General features: G+C 33.2%; 2 protein-coding genes and 1 pseudogene across 2 annotated transcripts; 2 read left to right on the top strand and 1 right to left on the bottom strand.

The window, feature by feature from the left end:
* Positions 1-3723: 3723 nt before the first annotated feature.
* On the top strand, positions 3724-7852 carry LOC107612460 (G-type lectin S-receptor-like serine/threonine-protein kinase At4g27290). Its single transcript, XM_088497543.1, has 7 exons — positions 3724-5179; positions 5325-5465; positions 5674-5828; positions 6448-6658; positions 6762-6999; positions 7095-7245; positions 7387-7852. Exons 1-7 carry the CDS (start codon positions 3931-3933, stop codon positions 7672-7674), a joined length of 2433 nt encoding a protein of 810 aa, XP_088353669.1. The 5' UTR covers positions 3724-3930; the 3' UTR covers positions 7675-7852.
* Positions 7853-8339: 487 nt separating this feature from the next.
* Positions 8340-9796, bottom strand: LOC107612463 (G-type lectin S-receptor-like serine/threonine-protein kinase At4g27290 pseudogene; annotated as a pseudogene).
* A 5136-nt stretch (positions 9797-14932) lies between these two features.
* On the top strand, positions 14933-19610 carry LOC148547399 (uncharacterized). The gene is made up of 6 exons (XM_088495423.1): positions 14933-15548; positions 15675-16141; positions 16247-16406; positions 17271-18461; positions 18503-19289; positions 19556-19610. The coding sequence occupies exons 1-6, from the start codon at positions 14933-14935 to the stop codon at positions 19608-19610; spliced, it is 3276 nt and encodes a 1091-aa protein (XP_088351549.1).
* The last annotated feature ends 2102 nt before the right edge of the window (positions 19611-21712 follow it).

The following is a 21712-nucleotide window of genomic DNA, read 5'->3' as shown; positions in this document are numbered from 1 at the left end:
TAAAAATTTCTTTTGAGGAATGGGCAAAACCCGGTCATTCTTCAATAACAATAGCCAAAAGAATCGTTATTCCATATATTTTGATATTGAAAATCAATTTTTGGAGATTTCTAATTATCTTTCTTTTCTAAGTGAACCAGAAAGATTTTTTTGATAGTTATAATAAAAATTCTAGCTATCTGAATAATGTCTCTAAGAGACATGATAAAGACCACAATGAATCTATAGGATAAAATTCTATATTTACTGTAAAATGGTATACAAAATCAATAGATCTCAATGAATAAAAAATAGGATTTATGGCTACACAAACCGTTGAGAGAGTTCTAGATCTGGTCCAAGACAAACTACTGTAGGGACTATTGAAACCGTTGAATTCAGAATATGGTAAAATAACTCTGGAGTGGGGAACTACTCCTTTAATGGGTGTTGTAATGACTTTATTTGCTATCATGACTTTGAGTTGTACTAAGTTGGAAACCAAGCGGATTTATTTTTTGTCCCATAATTCTCCACTATTACATAAAATGATATGCCCTAGTTAGGGAGGTTTGGTTCATTCCGAATTCTTGAATTCGAAATAAAAGGGTTGGTTTCACTTTGACCATTAAAAGTAGGTAACCTGTTCCCCCTATCTTTTGTTTGTCTCTATTACATTCTATCTCATCGTATCCCGTTCGATTCTGCGATATTTGAGAATTGTCATCAATACCTCGGTGTAGATTTGGAATACTCCCTTATTCCACAGTTCGGAGCTATTTAAACTAACCAATTCAGAATTTTTCGATGTACTAGTATTAGCAATAGCAAGTGCATCTTTGATGCAGTCATCAATTCTTCCGAGAGGCTACAATTGCCGCGAGCAAACATATTAATTAGGAATGAGGATTTGGAATATCACACATTGACCAATCAAAGAGAGATTCAACAACTAAAAGAAAGATCGATTCTTTGTTTGAATCCTTCCTTTCTTCAAACAGAACGAACAGAGATAGAATCGGAGCGATTCCCTAAATGCCTATCTGGACATTCTTTTTTCTCTGACAGATGGTCAGAACTGCATTTAGGTTCGAATCCTACTGAGAGGTCTACTAGAGATCAGAAATTGCTGACCGTTAAAAGTAGGTAACCCATTTTCCATGTCTATTGTTTGTCTCTATTTCATTCTATCTTATCGTATCCCGTTTGATTTTGCGATATTTGAGAATCACCGTCAATACCTCGGTGTAGGTTTGGGATACTCCCTTGTTTCACAATCTAGGACTATTTAAACTAACTAATTCAGAACTCTCTGATGTACTAGTATTAGCAATAGCAAGTGCATCAAGATTAGCTCGGTTAATAATATCAGTCCAGGTGTTAATTACACAACCTTGACTATTAACTACAGATTAGTTGAAATTGAAACTATTTAAATTGAAAGCCATAGTACTCATACCTAACGCAGTAAACCAGATACCTACTATAGGCCAAGCAGCTAGGAAGAAATATAAAGAACGAGAATTGTTGAAACTAGCATATTGGAAGATCAATCGTCTAAAATAACCATGAGCAGCCACAATATTATAGATTTCTTCCTCTTGACCAAATCTGTAATCTTCATTAGCAGATTCATTTTCTGTAGTTTTCCTAATCAAACGAGAAGTTACCAAGGAACCGTGCATTGCACTGAATAGGGAGCTACCGAATGCACCAGCTATGCCTAACATACTATGTGTTCTCACAAAAAAAAGATTTAAAAAAAAAGTGTAAAGTGGATGTTGATTTATATAGTAAATATGAATAGAATTGAGTATAAGAATAAGAGAATGAATTCAGTGAAAATGATTTGAGAATGAGTGAATGAGAGAGAATATATTATGTATAGTTATAGCGATTAGTGAGAATTAGTAATTATAATAAGTGAGAAAAATAAATGCAATTGTAATGATTTATAGATATATTATATCAATAAAATTATCATTTAGTTTTTGAAATTAAGTATAGAAGGGATTGCTTTGGTAACATACTTCTAACTCAAACTTGTATTTTTCAAAGCATAACGTCATCAAAGGATAAGTTTTATACTTAATTTCATAAATTAAATGATAATTTAATTGATATAGTATTTTAATTATTTTTCAAATTACATATTGTATAAATAATTAGTTATTTTATAATGTACAACTATCTGTTACTTCTGACTCTGAAAAAATTCAAGTTTTAACTCATATACCATCTTGAAGGGCTATACTTTATATTAACTTTTTTAACATTCAAAGTCCCGGTAATGATTTTTTAGATGCTAATGAGTCAAATGATAATTTTTAATAAATTTTTAGAAATTATTTATTGATCCGTTTTAAATTCATAAATTTATAAAAATGTAGATTTTCTGGAATTTGAACTAAAACACAAAAGTTGAATTTCTATTATTATCCGTTTTGATTTTTTTTATATTTTATTTGAATTTAAATAGAATAGTTCCTTATTGACATTTATCTTAACTTAAAAATAGTAAATGTCAATAATCTGGTAGTAAATCGAATCAACTATATTCGATTTATATATATTTAGTGTTTAGTAAATCGAATTAGCACTATAATAACTAATTCGAATTCAATGAATTCGATTATAAATATATGAAACACTCTTAATTCGAATTTGTTTAATTCGATTTAATACTAGAAGAACTAATTCGAATTCGAATTTGATTTATATAGATATATGAATAATGATATACATGTAAAATTATTTGTTTTGAGCCTTTCGTATAATATTAGTATGTTTTTAATTTATGTATGTATTTTATCCTAATAATAATATTGATGGGCAAAATTATAGAATAATAAAATATTAAGTTGTCTAACTTCTCATTATATAACAATATTGTTATTAGTTTTTGATATAATATAGGGTAAAGTACTAAATTAATTCCTTATGTTTGAGCATAATCCTGTTTTAGTTCTTAAGGTTTAAAGTGTCCTATTTGAATCTAAAAAAATTTTATTTAGCTTTAATGTAGTCCCACTGTGAGGTCAAAGTTAAATAATTAACGAAATGTCTTACATGACAAGATCAATAATTTGGAGAACAAGTACAAACTCCAAAGGCACAAAATCAACCGTTGGATGCATCAATACATTTATTTATTATTCTTCTTACAATTTAAATGAAATATTTTCTATAGAACTAAGAAAATGATAAATAAATATATTGATATATCCACAGTTGATTTTGTGCCTTTGGAACTTGTATTTGTTTTTCAGATTATCGACCTTATTTTTGTATTGCTGTCATGTAGGATATTCTGTTGATTATTTAATTTTGACCTCACGGTAGGACTAAATTGAAGTTCAATGAAACTTTTTTTTGTTTCAAACAGGACACTTTAAACCTTAAGGACCAAAACAGGATTACACCCAAACGTAAAGGATCAATTTAATACTTTACCCTATAATATAAATAGATAGATTATTTTTCAATTATTGCCTAATTTTTGCCTAACTTACCTTTTGTGATAAGTTTTAATTTTCTAAAAATAATTTATTTTTATATTTTTAAATTAAATATTAATTTTTTAACTTTTTTAGTAAATAGACACCATTTTTTAGACACCAGTCACAAGTTTGTTTTCTTCTTGTTGGTTGTTGGGTACTTGTCGTAATCTGAACGCACTGCATTCTAGACTTTTTGTGAGAGACTTAATTATATATATATATCTTTACAGAGTCTAATTTTGATGACCAATAAGAATAAAAAATTTGTACTGTCATCAAGTTAAATTCCTACCTCTGGATGATACTTGTGTTAAAATTAAATTCTATATGACAACCCAAAGTTAGACGTATCACGTATGTATGAAATTCAAAGTAGAGTGTTCGCAAATGTTACTATTTCTGCTTTCACAGGTATTATTGGCACCGGTAAGAAGAGCATATAAAGAATTCAATGGAAGCATTTAGCTTTCTCTTATTTTGCTTCTCTCTGCTTATGGCTGTCTCTATTGCAAGAGACACAATCAACACACTGGAATCTATAAGTGATGGTGAGATATTAGTTTCAGCAGATGAAACCTTTGCGTTGGGATTCTTCAGCCCCGGAACTTCCAAGAACCGTTATGTCGGAATTTGGTATAACAAAGATCCAACAAAGGCAATAGTATGGGTTGCAAACAGAGAAAAACCCCTCACTGACTCGTCAGGGGTTTTGAAGGTCAACAACATCGGAATTTTAGTCCTTCTTGATAGTAATAATAGTCTTATTTGGTCATCCAACACGACGCGATCGGCACGAAATCCGGTTGCAAAGCTTTTGAATTCTGGGAATTTTGTTGTGCAGGATGACAGCAATAGCGGCACGGAAGATTTTGTGTGGCAAAGTTTTGACTATCCAGGCGACACAATCTTGCCTGGACAGAAGTTGGGAAGAAACTTAGCTACAGGACTAAATCGGAGGACAACATCATGGAAAAGCTCTGATGATCCTTCTCCAGGTAGCTTTAGCTATCAATTCGATATTGATGGATATCCGCAATTAGTATTAAGAGAAGGCACAACAAAAAGATTTCGTTTTGGATCATGGAATGGTATTCAATTTAGTGGGGCACCTCAATTGAAAAATGAGTCTGTATTCAGATTTAGCATGATTTCTAATGAGGAAGAGGTGTATATTGTATATTGGAGTGTTGATAGTTCAGTTCATCAGAGGCTGCAGATAGCAATGGATGGATTCAGCCAGCGGAGAAGTTGGAGTGGTGGAAATACAGGTTGGACCACAGTTTCGCACATACCGGTGGATGACTGTGATTATTATGGAAAATGTGGAGCATATGCTAGTTGTGATACAAACCATTTTCCAATGTGTGGATGCTTAGATGGATTTGTGCAGAATACTATTGACTCATCAAGTGGTTGTGTTAGGAGAACCTCATTAAGTTGCAATAACTCAGATGGGTTTGTGAAGTTTTCAGGGCTAAAATTACCAGACACAAAAGGAACTTGGTTTAATACAAGTATGAGTTTTGAGGATTGTAGGATTTTGTGCTTGAAAAACTGCTCTTGTACGGCTTATGCAGCTTTGGATGTCAGTAAAGGGCCAAATTCAAATGGTTGTTTACTTTGGTTTGGAAAGCTGATGGATATGAAAGTGATGACTGCATCTGAAGATATTTATGTAAAGATGGCAGGGAAAGATGTAGGTACTAAACTATCTCATCCGGTCTGAAGCTTTTCTTCTTTTTTTACATGTTGCTCTTTCATAAACATTTCATCTTCTGTCATTTCTAACCTTGTCCTTTATTTTTTTTTTCTTATTATTATTTTTTTAAACCGAACATTACTTAGAAGCAATTGTGCGAAAAAGATTGCCGAAGTTCAAGAAAAAGAAGCAAAAGATTACCACTGCCATAATCTGGGTGTTGTCTTCTGGAATTTTGATCTTATGCTTGACCATCATTATTTATAGATGGGAGATGCGTAAGAAAGGTAGTTAACTAATTCTCATTGTTTGATTCTTGATTATTGAGTAATTTCAAAGGCCTTCAAGGCAGATCAACAAAAGTCTATAACAGAAAGAGTTAAATTGGTAGTTATACTTCATATATCTATTTTTTAGTTTTAAAATTTATATAGAGCAAAATTTATAGGAGCATGGAACACTGAGCTTGTTTATACATTTCATGCTACTATGCAGGAAAGATAAAAGAAGAAAGAGAATCAGATGATTGTCAGCACGATGAGGAAGATCTAGAATTGCCCTTATTTGATATAAATACGGTTACTTCTGCAACAAACAATTTTTCAGCTGACAACTTATTAGGGAGAGGTGGTTTTGGACCAGTTTATAAGGTAATCAAATGGAAAAACGTTGTCATCCCTGTCTAGAATGCATCATATTCTTGATAAATTTTGCTTTTTGTTTTTTACAAGATTCACTTATTGACTTTCCTTGTCTAAATAATGCTATGAATCTTACTTTTGTATGCTACAAAAATAATTATTAGAAACACAAATTTGATGAAAAAAAGTCATGCAGCCAGTAACCTATGGGATGAAGCGAAGTAAAGTATTGGAAGAACCATTTAAAAAAGAATGGGAATATATAACTTGAGAGCCTATAAAACCTCTATTGTTTGCATGCCACCGTTTGAAATATATAGTCTCATCTTTATTTATGTATATAAAGATTTCCTGATAGCCCCAAGAAGATCCTTTTTCTTTCTTATGCTAATGGCACCCTTAAAACATGAATATGCTTTATGCATTGGAAAAGTTAGAGAAAGGATACATTGAACAATTAGCTGATTGTCAGGTTCTAAATTTATCATCATTTCTCTGTTGAGCTTCCAGAAAAAATTTTCCCCAAAAATTATATATCCTAGAATGGTTATAACTCTTCTGAAATGGTTACATTTATGTCATGTTAAAGACGAATATTTTGCAACTTACAAATGGTTATAACTCCCAGGGTATCTTGGAAGATGGACAGGAAATAGCTGTCAAGAGGCTTTCGAAGAATTCAAGCCAAGGATTCGAAGAGTTCAAAAATGAAGTTATGCATGTTTCCAAACTTCAGCACAGGAATTTAGTAAGGCTACTAGGGTGCTGCATTCAAGCTGGGGAAAGATTGTTGATTTATGAATTTATGAGCAACAAAAGCTTGGACTTCTTCATATTTGGTTTGATTCCTGCTGAACCATACTCTTCTTTTCATTTAAGAATGATTATGCAACTCTTAAAACCTCATTAGAATATTAGTCCAACTCATTTTCTTTAAAATAGACTGTGAGAAGGGAAAGCTACTAGATTGGCCAAAGCGTTTTTGTATCATCAATGGGATTGCCAGAGGTCTTCTTTATCTTCATCAAGATTCAAGACATAGAATAGTTCATAGAGATCTCAAGGCTGGGAATGTTTTGTTAGATGATGAATTGAATCCTAAAATCTCGGACTTTGGAACAGCAAGAAGCTTTGTAGGAAATGAAAGCGAAGCAAATACAAGACATATTGTTGGAACTTAGTAAGTGGCTAAGTAAGCAATTATATGACATGTTGATAAGAATGAATAAGATCATTTTTTCTTGATTTGAAATTGTATGTTGATGTTTTGTGCAGTGGCTATCTATCACCAGAGTACATAGTTGGTGGGCTGTACTCAACGAAATCTGATGTCTATAGCTTTGGTGTACTAATATTAGAAATCGTTAGTGGGAAGCGAAATAAAGGATTCATCGATATTGACGACTACTTTAATCTTCTTGCAGATGTAAGAATTAATTTTTCATTTGCTCCTAATATTTATTTATATTTCTAATCAAGTAGCATCATCTATCTAGTCAAATTAGTCTCATTAGACAATATCTAATTGTTGTTATCACAATATCTAAATACCTGGATATATATACAGGCATGGACACTTCTAGCCGAAGACAAGTGCTTAGAAATAGTTGATGCATCGATCAGAGACTCAATTAATTTGACAGAAGTCATAAGAACAATTCATGTCGGTTTGCTATGTGTGCAACGAAATCCAGAAGATCGACCAAGCATGTCATATGTGCTTATGATGCTGAGTAGTGAATGGGAACTACCTCAGCCAAAGAAGCCAGGGTTCTTTATTGAGAGAGATGTGGTTGGTGACCATTCTACATTAAGCAACAATGAACTCACGGCTACTCAGGTCCATCCGCGTTAGAATTTGATTAAAATTTTATTCTGCAGGATCTCAACATTAAGCTCAAAGATGATATTGATAATTGGCCAATTCAACTTACAATGAATGACATTTCTCATAACAGTAGCCAAATGCTTCAAATGAAATTTGGTACTACTCTGAAGTGCTTGAATAAGAGTACTTGTAACTATGATTCAGGGATGGTGTTGAATGTTGATATTTTTTGGTTATGAGTCATGCCTATTTGGTTTTGGTTTATACTCTATGAACGGGGTTGAAGTTGAAAAGAAGTGCACACAAAAATATGAAAAGTACCCAAAAATGAATTCAGAGGTAAAGCTGCATATTCATTAACCATAAAACTAAGTTGATGGAGAAGCGTTTTGGGGTACAAGAGATTATTAGTGAACAAGAGCTCACCGAATAGAAGGGAGCAGCACTAACGATGTTAATGGGGCGAACGGAATCCGAAGAGGAGAGGGCAAACCATGCAGCATGGAAAAGCTGGGTGGAACCGGTTCCCACGATGATGTGCTTATCTTGAATGGCAGCGTTATGAACCAAACTGTGTATCCTTTTAATGGCGTCTCCCAGTTCCGGTAACATGTATTGGCACACATTGCTGGCGTCACTCTCATGGCTCATGAACTTCCACCCTTCAATCACCACGCTGCACTTGTCACTCATCATCTTCCAATACGGTACAAACAATTTTGGGTCACCCCTGTTAATTCACAATAGTACATCACATAATTAAAACATGTTCTCGAAAATTCTAATGAAACACAAACACACAAGGCTATCTATCAAAGAAAAGCGTACCTATTCGAATATAGAAGTCATGTGACCCTTGTCTATTGTCAACAAGATCATGAAACCAGATCAAGCAACCGCTTCCTCCATCACGGATATCCAAATCGGAATATGCCGTATAAGAACAATTTTTCAGACAGAATTCCTTGCATTCCAGCAGGTTCATGGTCCTGTTATACCAAGAAGCAGACGTGTCCGGCAACACTATGCCGGTGACCTTCTTGAATCCATCTCTGCTGCAACTTAAAGGAGTGATCCTAACACAACCATCAGACCAATCAGATTCCTTCCATTTTCCAGGATATTTTGGTGCAAATCCTTCAAGGCATGAACAGACAGGAGTAGGAGTAGTACTGCAAATAGAATTTGCACCACAAATAGCATACTTGTCACATTCGGCTTCTGGTATAGAAATAAGGGTCTCCCAGCCTCTGGTTTGTATTGACCAATGCAAAACCTGAACACCTCCCCAAGGGTACACTACACCTCTAATATATTTGGATGTATTTTCTGGTCTGAACCTAGCAAACACCTCTTTTTCATTGAAAACAAATTGAGATGAGAATTGGTTATAGCGCAAATAAAGTGTAGCTCCAGAAAAAATTAGCCCATTCCATGGCCCTACTCTAATTGTTGTGGCATTTCCATGCATTAGAACTATTTGCGGATCGCCTCGAAGGTCTATTCTAACTGTGTAGTCTCCGCGGCCGGGATCATCTGTACTTTTTGAAGATGATAGAGTCCTCTCTAGACTTGTCCCAAGATCCCATCCCACCTTCATTCCGGGCACGAATGTATCACAAGGATAATCAAAGCTCTGCCACAGAAAGTGGTCACCATCTTTGACAACAAGATTTCCAGATTCCAAGAGCTGTGCAATCGGATTCCGTTTTTCTCCTGCTTTGCTTGACATGTTGGAGGACCATACAACGCTGCTGTTGGTGCTGCCATTAATAAGGACAACAAGTCCTTCGCCGGTGAGTTTTAGAACTCCGGAGGTGTTGTTGAGCGGTTTTTCTCTATTAGCCACCCAGACCACTACCTGAGGGGATATGTTATGGTACCAGATTCCCAAGTATCGGCCCTTTGAATTTCCAGGGCTGTAGAAGCCAAGTTCAAAGGTTCCTCCACTCGAAATTAATGTCTCTCCATCAGTGATGGATTGAACAGGAGTTATATTGTCCAGTGAAGTAGAGTTTCTTAATATAAATGAGAATAGAATGGACCAAAACCATAGATCTTTCTTGTTTTGCATTATTTTTGTGATGTACAACTTGTAGGAACCGGATTCGATGGTTCTAAAATGTTTTGGACTATTAAATGGTATCATAACAAAATATGTATTTTAAGTTTTTCAATAATGATTAAAAAGTTCGTTTCTAATTTTAATTATAAATTAACCCTATATATTTATTTAATTATAAAAATTATTTTTTATTTTATAAATTATTATTTTATTATTCATTCATTATGTTTATTAATAATAAAAAACAAAAACAATAACGAATTAGATTTTTCATTGATCGTAATAATTTTTTGGCAATTTCAATCGATTAAAAGTTTATCTTTGATCCATTACATCCGTCGAGAATTTTGAAATCGTGTTTCTTAAAAAATCAATTGATTGGATTAACAAAACTATCGATTGAATTTCAGATTTTCCATAACTTAATCGATTTATAAACCATTAGTCACAGCGCGATTCAAAATTTATAAAAACGATATGAAAATTGAGAACGGCGCGATTCAAAATTCAATCGATTGGATTATCCTACAAATCGATTAAATGTAGAAAAAAATTTATTTACGTCACATTTCAATCGATTGAATGATCATACCAATCGATTGAATTGGAATATACCATTAGTCACGGACAAAATTCAATCGATTGTATTATCATACCAATCGATTAATGTAACACCCTACCACACAAAGCTTTACGCTTAAGTCGTAAAACAGAGGTGATGTGGTATTACGACCTCTAAAATAAAATGAGTACATATAATAGCAGAAGAGTTATAATATGCTAGGAGCCTTGAAGAATAGGGGAAATAAAAAATCGCGAGATAAAAGCGCAACGCTCAAGGAACGAGTTAACTTGCATGCTAAGAAAACCGTAACTGTCAAACATAAGATAACAGAAGTAGTAGGAATAGAGTGCCAAAGATACAAAATAACAAGCTCCTAACTCAGCCTGCGAAGTCAAGACTGGCCGGAGAATATTTACACATATATACATACATATCCAAAACCCAAAAGTACATACACACAATCCTGCCTCTCCATAAACCTCTAAGAGGATCAAAAAGGACAAGTTATGCGGAGAGAAAGCTAAGTACATATATATACATCATTGTACAGCAAAACTATACAACAACACTATCCAGTAACCCCTCCGCTTTAAGAGTCCAAACGACTAACGAGATGGCTCCCGACCTGCATCTGAAAATCAACAACATAGTATGGAATGAGAACCGGAGGTTCTCAGTATGGTAAAGGTGCCACACACATAATATATAAGGTCCTGGGAATGCCAGAGGCAATCCTAGAATGCCGACACTCAGATTGTAGAGCTTAAAGTATTAAACAGAAGCCATAAAAGGTGGTTTCCTAAAAATATTTAATCCTAACTTAACTTAACCTTAAATCTAAGTCCTATACTGCCATTCCTCCATACCTCCAATTCCATCATGCATTTTCACAGACAAATAAACAGATAAAGGCAAACACAAGAAGGTTACAACTACTGCAGGTAACAAATACACATTTAGCATGGCAAATACAAATAGGCACACCCAATTAGAGCACAAGCAAGTAATTCAAGTAATATGCATATGATGCATGCCTGTCCTATGGCTGATGAGGCTCATCTGTCGGTTATCCAGCCAACCCGACAAGTCTGAATTGTCCTTAGACTGTCCCCCGACGTGCATCCCCAAGAGTCTATGCATAGATTTTTCTCAAATAATCAATATTGCTCAATGGGGGTAACATTCCCGGGAATTTATATAGTGCCCGATCACACTTACGTCGTAGGGTCAACAGAGTATCGAGTTTTCAACCTGGTACACGTGGTGGCAAGCCACGGCACTTAATCCAGGGAATCTCGTATCTCAGATTATTCAAATTCATAAGCCATATAAATAATTCAATTATAATTCATCAACATCCACATCATTCTCAATTGCATCTCATTCATCATCATACATTAAACATATTCAATCCTTATCCTTCATTATATCACCTCCCATTCCATCCATCAATAGTTTCAATTCAAAACATAATTCATTCTTTTCTAAGAATCAAACTTCAAACTTAAAACATACTCACTTTCTTAATAACTCAAAATCAAACCATATAACCTTTAAATCTAAATCTCTTTTAAATAATCATCTAAATAAAATCTCTAATTTTTTATAAAATTTCGGCAGCATCTCCTCTAAAACTCGGACTTTGCCACCCTTTTCAGGTCCAAACCTGCTTTCTTTTCAATTCAACATACCCTTCCTCATCATCATAACAGTCACCACAATAAATCTACCTCAGATAAACAATTATACTCATACAATATTCAAATCCAACAACCCAAAATTCAACTAAGAATCATAGTTCATAAATCCTAGGCTTTTAACACAAAATACCTCATTATCACAACAACCTCCACAATAGTTATACCTCAAATCAATAATTCACCAAATCATTAGTTAATCAACAAGCACCAAACTAACCATGTTCATCAACAATAACATTCAACCATAATTCTCTCCAAATTAACATAACAACATTCACCATCCAAAATTAAAAACTAATTATCCAATAAACTTTAACCAAATATATTCATCGACAAATTACTAAACATTAAACATACACCTGCATTCCAACTTATCCAATGGTCATCTAGCCTAAGTTTTCACAGAATATTATATATTAAATGCAAGAAACCTAAACCATACCTTAGCCAATTTTCAGGTAACGACCAAAGCTATTTATTCAAAACCAAGACAGCCCCTCAAAACTCAACTAATCCACTTCCTCCAAGTTCCAGTATTCACAATTTCAAACTCTAATTATTTATTCACAACCTAATACACATTCATAACACATATACATCCAATTTAATACTCAAAGCTCAAATTCAATGAAAATAAAATAGAATTATCGTACCCTCACCTTACCCAAGCTTCACATAAGCAAGAGTGAACGTTTCTCTCAAGCTAATTGGATCCTAAAACATCAAAAATCAAAGAAATTTAACAAACTCGAAAATTGGGGAAATAAAAGGCTGAAGTGAAATAGCAAGTTACCTATGAAATTGTTCCGGTAGAAATGTAGAGCTCAACGCGGTGAACGCGTGGCCGCAAACGGTGCGGCGATTGGAGCTCAAACGGGAAAGTTACGGGAAATAGAATTCACCGTAAACGAATCTCTCTTCTTCTCTTCCCTGGGAGGAGCGTCGTTGAGGGAAATGAAGAGAAACAAGAGCCCGTGGCTCTTTTTAATTGTTGGACTAATTGGGCCCACAGCCCGGTTTGGGCCCGGTTCAACCAGTTCGGCCCGTTCGGTCCAATCTTGGATCGATTTCTTCGAAATTAGTGTCAAAATTCTCGTTCGATGAGCTCTATCCTAATTTGATATAATATTCGTGTTTCTAATATTCCTTATTAAAAATTAATTTATTGACTAATTATCTACTAATTTAACCGGGGTTTACAATTAAACCTTCATATATCATTTTAATAGCGGCCTTCAATCGATTGGGTAATATAAACAATCGATTGAATTATAAAAAATCAACATTCTAGTCATCGTTCAATCGATTGGGTAATATGACCAATCGATTGATTTTTGCGAAAACCATACTGCCTTGCAATATTCAATCGATTGTTTTGTGGTAACCTAAAGTCCAATCGATTGAGTTATGGAAACTTGAAATTCAACGATTGTTTTGTTAATCCAATCGATTGATTTTCTAAGAAACACGATTTCAAAATTTTCGACGGATGTAATGGATTAAAGATAAACTTTTAAACGATTAAATTGCTAAAAAATTATTACGATCAATGGAAGATCTAATTTGTTATTATTTTTATTTTTTATTATTAATAAACATAATAGATGAATGATAAAATAATAATTTATAAAATAAAAAATAATTTTTATAATTAAATAAAATATATGAAATTAAATTATAATTAAAATTAAAAACAGACTATTTAGTAATTATTGAAAAACTTAAAAAATATTTTTTATTATGAGATTAAGGAATCCTTTGCCAACTTGTAGAACTTTAATACAAGGAAAGATTTGATTTCCCTTTGTTAGTCTTTTAAACATTAAAACATGTTTATAAGTAGGTTGCGTCTCTGGTGGCTATACTACAAATGGCTACGTGTTGACCACGCAATAGGATGATGACACCTGGATTGTGAGAGTGGCTATACTACAAATGGCTACGTGTTGACTACGCAATAGGATAATGACATCTGGATTGTGAGAGTGTATCATTAATGTTTGACTAACATAGTAAACGTGGTAACTTGTGTTTCCTTTCCCGCAGGGATTTTGTGGAAAAATCATGATGTATTAGGGGTATGATTGTTAGTAGGATGAATTAATTTTTGGGGAGAAATGGATTCTTTCTAATTTTTTTAACATTTTGAAAAAGTGAAGTGTAATCTCTCATCATTAACTTTATAAGTGGGATCAAAAATAAATATAAAAAAGAATAATAAAAAATAAAAAATCACAATTTGACACCTTCCAATTATTTTTTTCATTAGAGAGGATCTACTCCCGAAAATGGGTGGTTGTCCTGCCTGCCGATAATAACTAGATCCCAAGTTAACCTCCGGAGATTCAATCTGTATGTAGTGGAGGAAGAAGAACAATACATAATTAGCGTTCGTGTAACATAATAGAGTTTGTTTTTTGTATAGCTGTCAAGTTGGTTAGTTTGTTAGACATAATTATAGCACTATTAGTTAGTAATTTATTTTTCCTTTTGCTATATATATTGTAATTGGTACTCAGTACTCTGTGGTGGTTCTTTTAATTAATTATTCTCTCTTTTCACTTCTTTCTAATTCTTCTTCCATTACTTTAAATTTCAATGACCTGAGAGTACATCACCAACCTTCTTATTTTCTTATAATTATTTTTGTAATTCACTTGAATTTTAAGCTTGGTATCATTTTACATGGTATCAGAGCGAGAAGATCCAACAATGGCAGATAATTTAGCTAATCCGAATGCAAGCCCTTCATCAAATTCCGCTGTGGATTTTGAGAATTTCACCGCTTTCATGCGTCAATTCTCTCAGTTCTAGGCACATCTTGGCAGATCTAGTTCTTCTTCTGCAATTTCTGATCCGATTAGCCCTTATTTTCTTCATCCAGGAGAAAGTCATGGTTTGGCTCTAATTCCGCTTAAATTGACACCTCAAAATTATTATCAGTGGTCGCACGATATGTGGAGAGCACTCAGATCGAAGAACAAGGTGAAATTCCTCGATGGATCCATTCTAAAACCAGGTGAAGGTGATCCTAATTTTGAAGCATGGGATAGGTGTAACAATTTTCTCCTCTCCTGGATCAACCTCTCTCTCAGCCCTGAAATCGCTAAGAGCGTGATGTGGATTAGCTCAGCTCCAGACTTGTGGAATGATTTAAAACGTCGTTACTCACAGGGAGATGTCTTTCGAGTTGGTGCGTTAAAAGAAGAATTTTATGCACTCAAACAAGGTGATCTTACTGTTACCTCTTACTTTGCTATGTTGAAAGCTATTTGGGAAGAATTAGAAAATTTACGTGCTATTCCTAGTTGTGTTGCTTGTGTTAATGGATGTTCATGTGGATTACGAATTGTTCGAGACTATGCTTCTGAGGAATATGTTGTCAAATTCTTAAAAGGATTGATTGAGCAATATTCAAATGTTAAATCACAAATCATGCTAATGAAGCCGTTACCTGAAATCAACACAGTACTATCTATGTTAACCCAACAAGAGCAAGAATTGAATTGTGACCCGTCAAATAGCAACATAGTGACTAACTCTTTAGAGGTGCAAACCTCAACTGGAGGCGGTTCATTTTCTGGAAGAGGCAGAGGCCGTGGATGAAATTCAGGCAGAGGAGGAAATCAAAAATCTTATAGTCGAGGCTACACTTCAAAGTTTTGTAGCTACTGTAATCGAATTGGTCATTTAGCAGAGACATGCTATAAGAAAAATGGCTTTCCTACTCACCAAAAGCAGCGAGTAGCCAATCAACTTAGCACTGACGAGATAGTTGAGAATTCTAGTGCTGAGATTGCTGATTCTAACCAGGATAAAAAGAGCGATGATACAGTACTTGTGTTGACTCCAGATCAGAAGGAAACCTTACTAGCACTCCTTCAACAACCACGCATGCCAACTTCAAATAGTGTAAACCACATTACTTCTTCCGCCACCCTTACTCAACCAAAAGGTAGGCATTGCTTGAGTGTATCATCAAATTTTACTAAAACTTCTTGGATACTTGACAGTGGAGCTACTGATCATGCATCCTATATTCAAGAGTCTTTCAAAACTTTTCATTATATGAGACCAGTTTTGGTAAATCTACCTGATGGTTCTACCACTACAACAAACATTTGTGGCACTGTGCAACTCTCTAAACATTTGATTCTTACCAATGTTTTATTCATACCTCACTTTAAATATAATTTGATTTCAGTGTCTAAACTCACAAAGTCATTACATTGTGAATTAAAATTTACTGATTCTTTTTGTGAGATACAGGTACTCCCATCATTGAAGATGATTGGGCAAGCTAAAGTCATTGATGATCTTTATGTGATGGATGCTCAACCTTGGAAACTAACTACACCAGAAGTTAACACACATTCTGTAAATGTCACAGTGCAGCAAGATTTAGGAACTCTATGGCATGCTAGACTAGGTCATTTACCATCCAAAAGAATGTCAATCATGAAAAATACATTTTCATTTATTGAATGCATTTCATCATCTCATGTTTGTGATTCTTGCCACTTGGCTAGACAAAAGAAATTGTCTTTTCCCATTAGTAATACACAATCAGAATATATTTTTGATTTGTTACATATAGATATTTGGGGACCACTCTCACTTTTATCTACTGCTGGCCATAAATATTTTCTTACAATTGTGGAAGATAAAACGAGGTTTACTTGGATTTATTGCATGAAACTAAAATCCGAAATTAGAGTGTTAGTAGAAAATTTTGTTCAAATGGTGCAAACTCAATTTCATAAAGTTGTGAAACAAATTAGAACAGATAATGGGATGGAATTTAAAATGAACTCCTTCTATAACTCAAAAGGAATATTACATCAAACATCTTGTGTTGAAACTCCTCAACAAAATGGAATTGTTGAGAGGAAGCATCAACATATACTGAATATTGCAAGAGCACTTTTGTTTCATTCTAATGTGCCAAAATGTTTTTGGCACTATGCTATGCAACATTCAGTACATTTAATAAATAGACTACCAAGCACCTTCTTGAATCATCAAACGCCTTATGAGGCACTTTTCAAGAATAAACCAGATTTGACTCATCTCAAGGTGTTTGGTTGTCTTGTTTTTGCTACCACTTTGAGTACTAATAGAAGAAAATTAGATCCTAGAGCTAGAAAATGTGTTTTTCTTGGTTATCAATCAGGAACAAAAGGGTCCATTTTGTTTGATTTAAAATCCAAAGAAATTTTTATATCAAGAAACACTGAATTTTATGAACACTATTTCCCATTCAAACAAATACCAAGCACTGATTTTTCTATAGATCAGCCTTCAATTGAATCATCCAATTTTGACCCTTGTGCATTCTTTTATAATAACTCTGCACATACTTCTTCATATGAGCATACTCATGGCATAATTGCACCTCACACCATACACACTACACCTGATTTATCTGCCACTTCTACATCACCTATGGCATCTCTTCATGATATAACAGATTCTGCATCACCCGCCACCTTAGACTCAGCATCTGCATTGGCACCATTGGAACATTCATCCATTCATATTGAGTCACAATCTGCTGCACCAGTTTTGAGAAGGTCTGAACGAGAAAGAAAAACACCCTCTTATCTTAGAGATTTTCATTGTTTCCATATTTCATCACATAGAGATCCAATCAATGCGGCCCAATTACCTTCAACATGTAAGTATCCCCTTTCTCACCATTTGTCATATTCATTGTTTACTCCCAAGCACCAGGCCTTCACTTTTGCTCTCATAAATAACTCGGACCCCAAACACTATTCTGAGGCTGTTATGCATGATTGTTGGAGGAAGGCAATTGAGGCAGAACTCACTGCTCTTGAGCAAAACAAAACCTGGATCATCACTTCTCTTCCTCCTGGAAAGAATGCAGTTGGTTGTAAGTGGATTTTTCGCACAAAATTCCACCCAGATGGCACTATCGAGAGGCATAAGGCACGTCTTGTTGCCCAAGGTTTCACTCAAATTCCTGGAGTCGATTACATTGACACCTTTAGTCCCGTTGTGAAAAAGAGCACTGTGCGTGTTCTTCTTACCGTTGCAGCAGCAAAGAATTGGCATCTTCATCAACTTGATGTGAATACAGCTTTTCTCCATGGAGACCTACATGAGGACGTTTATATGAAACTTCCAAAGGGGTTACAGTGTTCCAATCCAAACTTAGTCTGCAAGTTGACAAAATCTTTGTACGGTTTGAAACAAGCTAGTCGCCAATGGAACATCAAGTTGTCTGCTGCACTTGCTGATCTGGGGTTTACTCCATCTGAAAATGATCACTCGCTTTTTACCAAATCCACAGGTACAACTTTCACAGCTATTCTTGTTTATGTTGATGATCTTGTGTTAGCTGGAGATGATTTGAGTGAAATTCAAGCTGTCAACATGTTTTTGGATGATAAGTTCAAAATTAAAGACCTTGGCCTTCTTAAGTTCTTTATTGGGATGGAGGTAGCACGAAGCAATGCTGGTATTGCACTGTATCAAAGAAAGTATGCGATTTGATCACAGACTGCGGTTTGCTTGGTGCAAAACCAGCATCTACTCCTATGGAGTACACTACTTCTCTGTCTAAGGCTTCAGGCTCCCCTCTTCCTGATGCAACCATCTATCGTAGATTGGTGGGCAGACTTCTGTACCTTACTAACACAAGACCAGATCTCAGCTACTCTGTTGGATGCCTATCTCAGTTCATGGATTCACCAACTGATACCCACTTGAAGGCTGCCTATAGGATCATCCGGTATCTAAAACAATCACCAGCAACTGGCTTATTTTTCTCTGTCAACAATTCTTTCACACTATCTGGTTACACTGATTCTGATTGGGGGGCTTGTAAAGACACCCAAAAATCCATCAGTGGTTATTGTTTCTTCCTTGACCAAACTCTTATTTCTTGGAAGAGTAAGAAGCAGGCTACAGTTTCAAGGTCGTCCTCAGAAGCAGAATATCGCGCCCTTGCTAATGGCACTTGTGAACTCGTTTGGTTACTCAAACTACTAAAGGAATTCAACATTCTTCCTCCTCTTCCGGTTGATATCTTCTGTGATAATAAATCTGCTATCTATATTGCTTCAAATCCTGTCTTTCATGAAAGAACCAAGCATGTTGAGGTTGATTGTCATGTGGCTCGAAACAAGTTCAAAGAAGGGGTTTCTAATCTTAGGCACGTTGTCTCCAGTGAACAACCGGCTGATCTATTCACTAAATCCCTTCCTCCAGGACCATTCTCTCATTTGCTTTCCAAGCTGGGATTACTTGATTTGCACAAACCACGTAATACCAGCTTGCGGGGGATGTAACATAATAGAGTTTGTTTTTTGTATAGCTGTCAAAGTTGGTTAGTTTGTTAGACATAATTATAGCACTATTAGTTAGTAATTTATTTTCCCTTTTGCTATATATATTGTAATTGGTACTCAGTACTCTGTGGTGGTTCTTTTAATTAATTATTCTCTCTTTTCACTTTTTTCTAATTCTTCTTCCATTACTTTAAATTTCAATGGCCTGAGAGTACATCACTAACCTTCTTATTTTCTTATAATTATTTTTGTCATTTTACAGTTCGAGTGAAATGACGGTTTTGCAGTTGAAAGTAGTTGCTGTGGAACCCCGATGATGTGATGATCATTCTCTGCGTAAGGAGGAAGAAGTTGTAGTAGGTTAGATTGGATGGTATACGAAGAGCGTTAGTTGATGTCCTATGTTCTTGGTTTATGGCTATGGAGTTTTGCAATGTCTGGTAGCATCCCAGTTATTAGGATGTTGGAGTTGCAGGTGGTTTTAAGTTGTGGCTTTTTTTTCTTTTTTATTTTCTTTTGAAAAATGTTTGTTGTTTTTTAATTTTTAGTTTTTAATTAATTTTTAATTTAAATAATATTATTTAATTAAATTTTAATTAAAATATATTTTTATTCTATAGATAAATATATTAGTAATTAAAATTAATTTAAATTTTAAATATTAATTTTTTTTAATTTTTTATTCATTTCATAAAGTAGATATTTTATTATTTTTTTATTCTCTCTATACGTTTTTTTATTTTTTTAATACCTTATTCGATAAAAATTCATCTAATATTTTTTATTTTTTTATTATTAGTTGGAATTTTTCATCATTTATATATTTGAACGTTAATGCTTTTAAAATTAATAAAATTTATATTTATAATTTTTTTAATTATAACACATATAAAATTATTAAGTTACATACAAAATATTTTTGAAACACATCCAAAATCATAAATCTAAAATTTAAATATAAACTTTAAAAATAAAAATAATTTTTTTTATATCTTATTTGATAAAAGTACATCTAATCATTCTTATTTTTTATATTATTAGTTGGATTTTTTCACTACTTATATATTTTAACATTAACGTTTTTAAAATTATTAAAATGTATGTTTATAAATTTTTTTTTCAATTATAACACATCTAAAATTATTAAGTTATATACAAAATATTTTTGAAACACACCCAAAATCATAAATCAAAAATTTAAATTTAAACGTTAAAAATAAAATTAATTTTTTTATATCCTATTTGATAAAAACGCATCTAATATTTCTTATTTTTTATTATTAGTTAGATTTTTTTATTACTTATTTGAACATTAACGTTTTTTAAATTATTAAAATGTATGTTAATAAAAAAATTTTTAAATTATAACACATCTAAAATTATTAAGTTATATATAATCACCAAAAAAAAAGTTATATATAAAATATTTTTAAAACACATCCAAAATCATAAATCTAAAATTTAAATTTAAAAGTTAAAAATAAAATTATTTTTTATATATTTTAGATAAAAATGCATATAATATTTCTTTTTTTATTATTAGTTAGATTTTTTCGTTACTTATTTGAATATTAATATTTTTTAAATTATTAAAATGAATAATTAAGTTAAGTTTTTTATATCTTATTCAATAAAAATATATCTAACATATTTTATCATAGTATTAGTTGAAATTTTTATTATTTATTTGAGCACTAGTATTTTTTTATTTTAAAGTCTTTATTAATTTTAAAATTAAAATTTCAAACTTTAGTTAATTTGATTTTATGATTTGTATTTAAATTGTAATTTATTATTAATTAAAAATATTAAAACTAAAACAGAAATTTTAAAATTTAAAACTTCAATTTTAGTTTATATTTTAAATGTGTATTCAATTTAAAAAAATACTAAATTTATTTGGATGAATTTATTTTAATCTTTTTTTAATATTATAATCAAAAGATGAATTAAAGATCATTTTTTTTAGATAACTAGTTGAACTGTTTTTTTTTTAAGTCTTGGCTTGGAGAGGTTAAAGATGAGTGTGTGCTAGTGTTTGAGTTTAGAAATTTGGTTTTTGTTCATAATATTATTGGGCTTGTTTTTTATGATGGTTGGTTTTTTGTGGTATCTGTTTGGGCCAAATTTCACATAAAAAAAAGAGTGAAACCGCTCATAATTACCGTGTCATTAGCATAGTCACTGGTCCCTAAGTTTGGACTCGTGCAGTCAACATTTTTATTCAACCCACCATGTGTCGCTTGATTACAGGCTTAGTCAATGGTCCTTAAGTTTGGATTCGTGCAGTCAACATTTTTATTCAACCCACCACGTGTCGCTTGATTACAGGCTAACTTAGGATAGCCACACTAGTCACCAATCCTAACTAGTTACCACAGACAGCACCTTATAAGTAGTAGTATTAATGTCGGGTGCA

The sequence above is a fragment of the Arachis ipaensis genome, chromosome B8, assembly GCF_059453495.1.
Source record: "Arachis ipaensis isolate K30076 ecotype BB chromosome B8, ASM5945349v1, whole genome shotgun sequence".
Lineage (NCBI taxonomy): Eukaryota > Viridiplantae > Streptophyta > Magnoliopsida > Fabales > Fabaceae > Arachis > Arachis ipaensis.
Note: the sequence above shows the minus strand (reverse complement) of the source record. Positions and strands in the feature narration are given on the sequence as shown.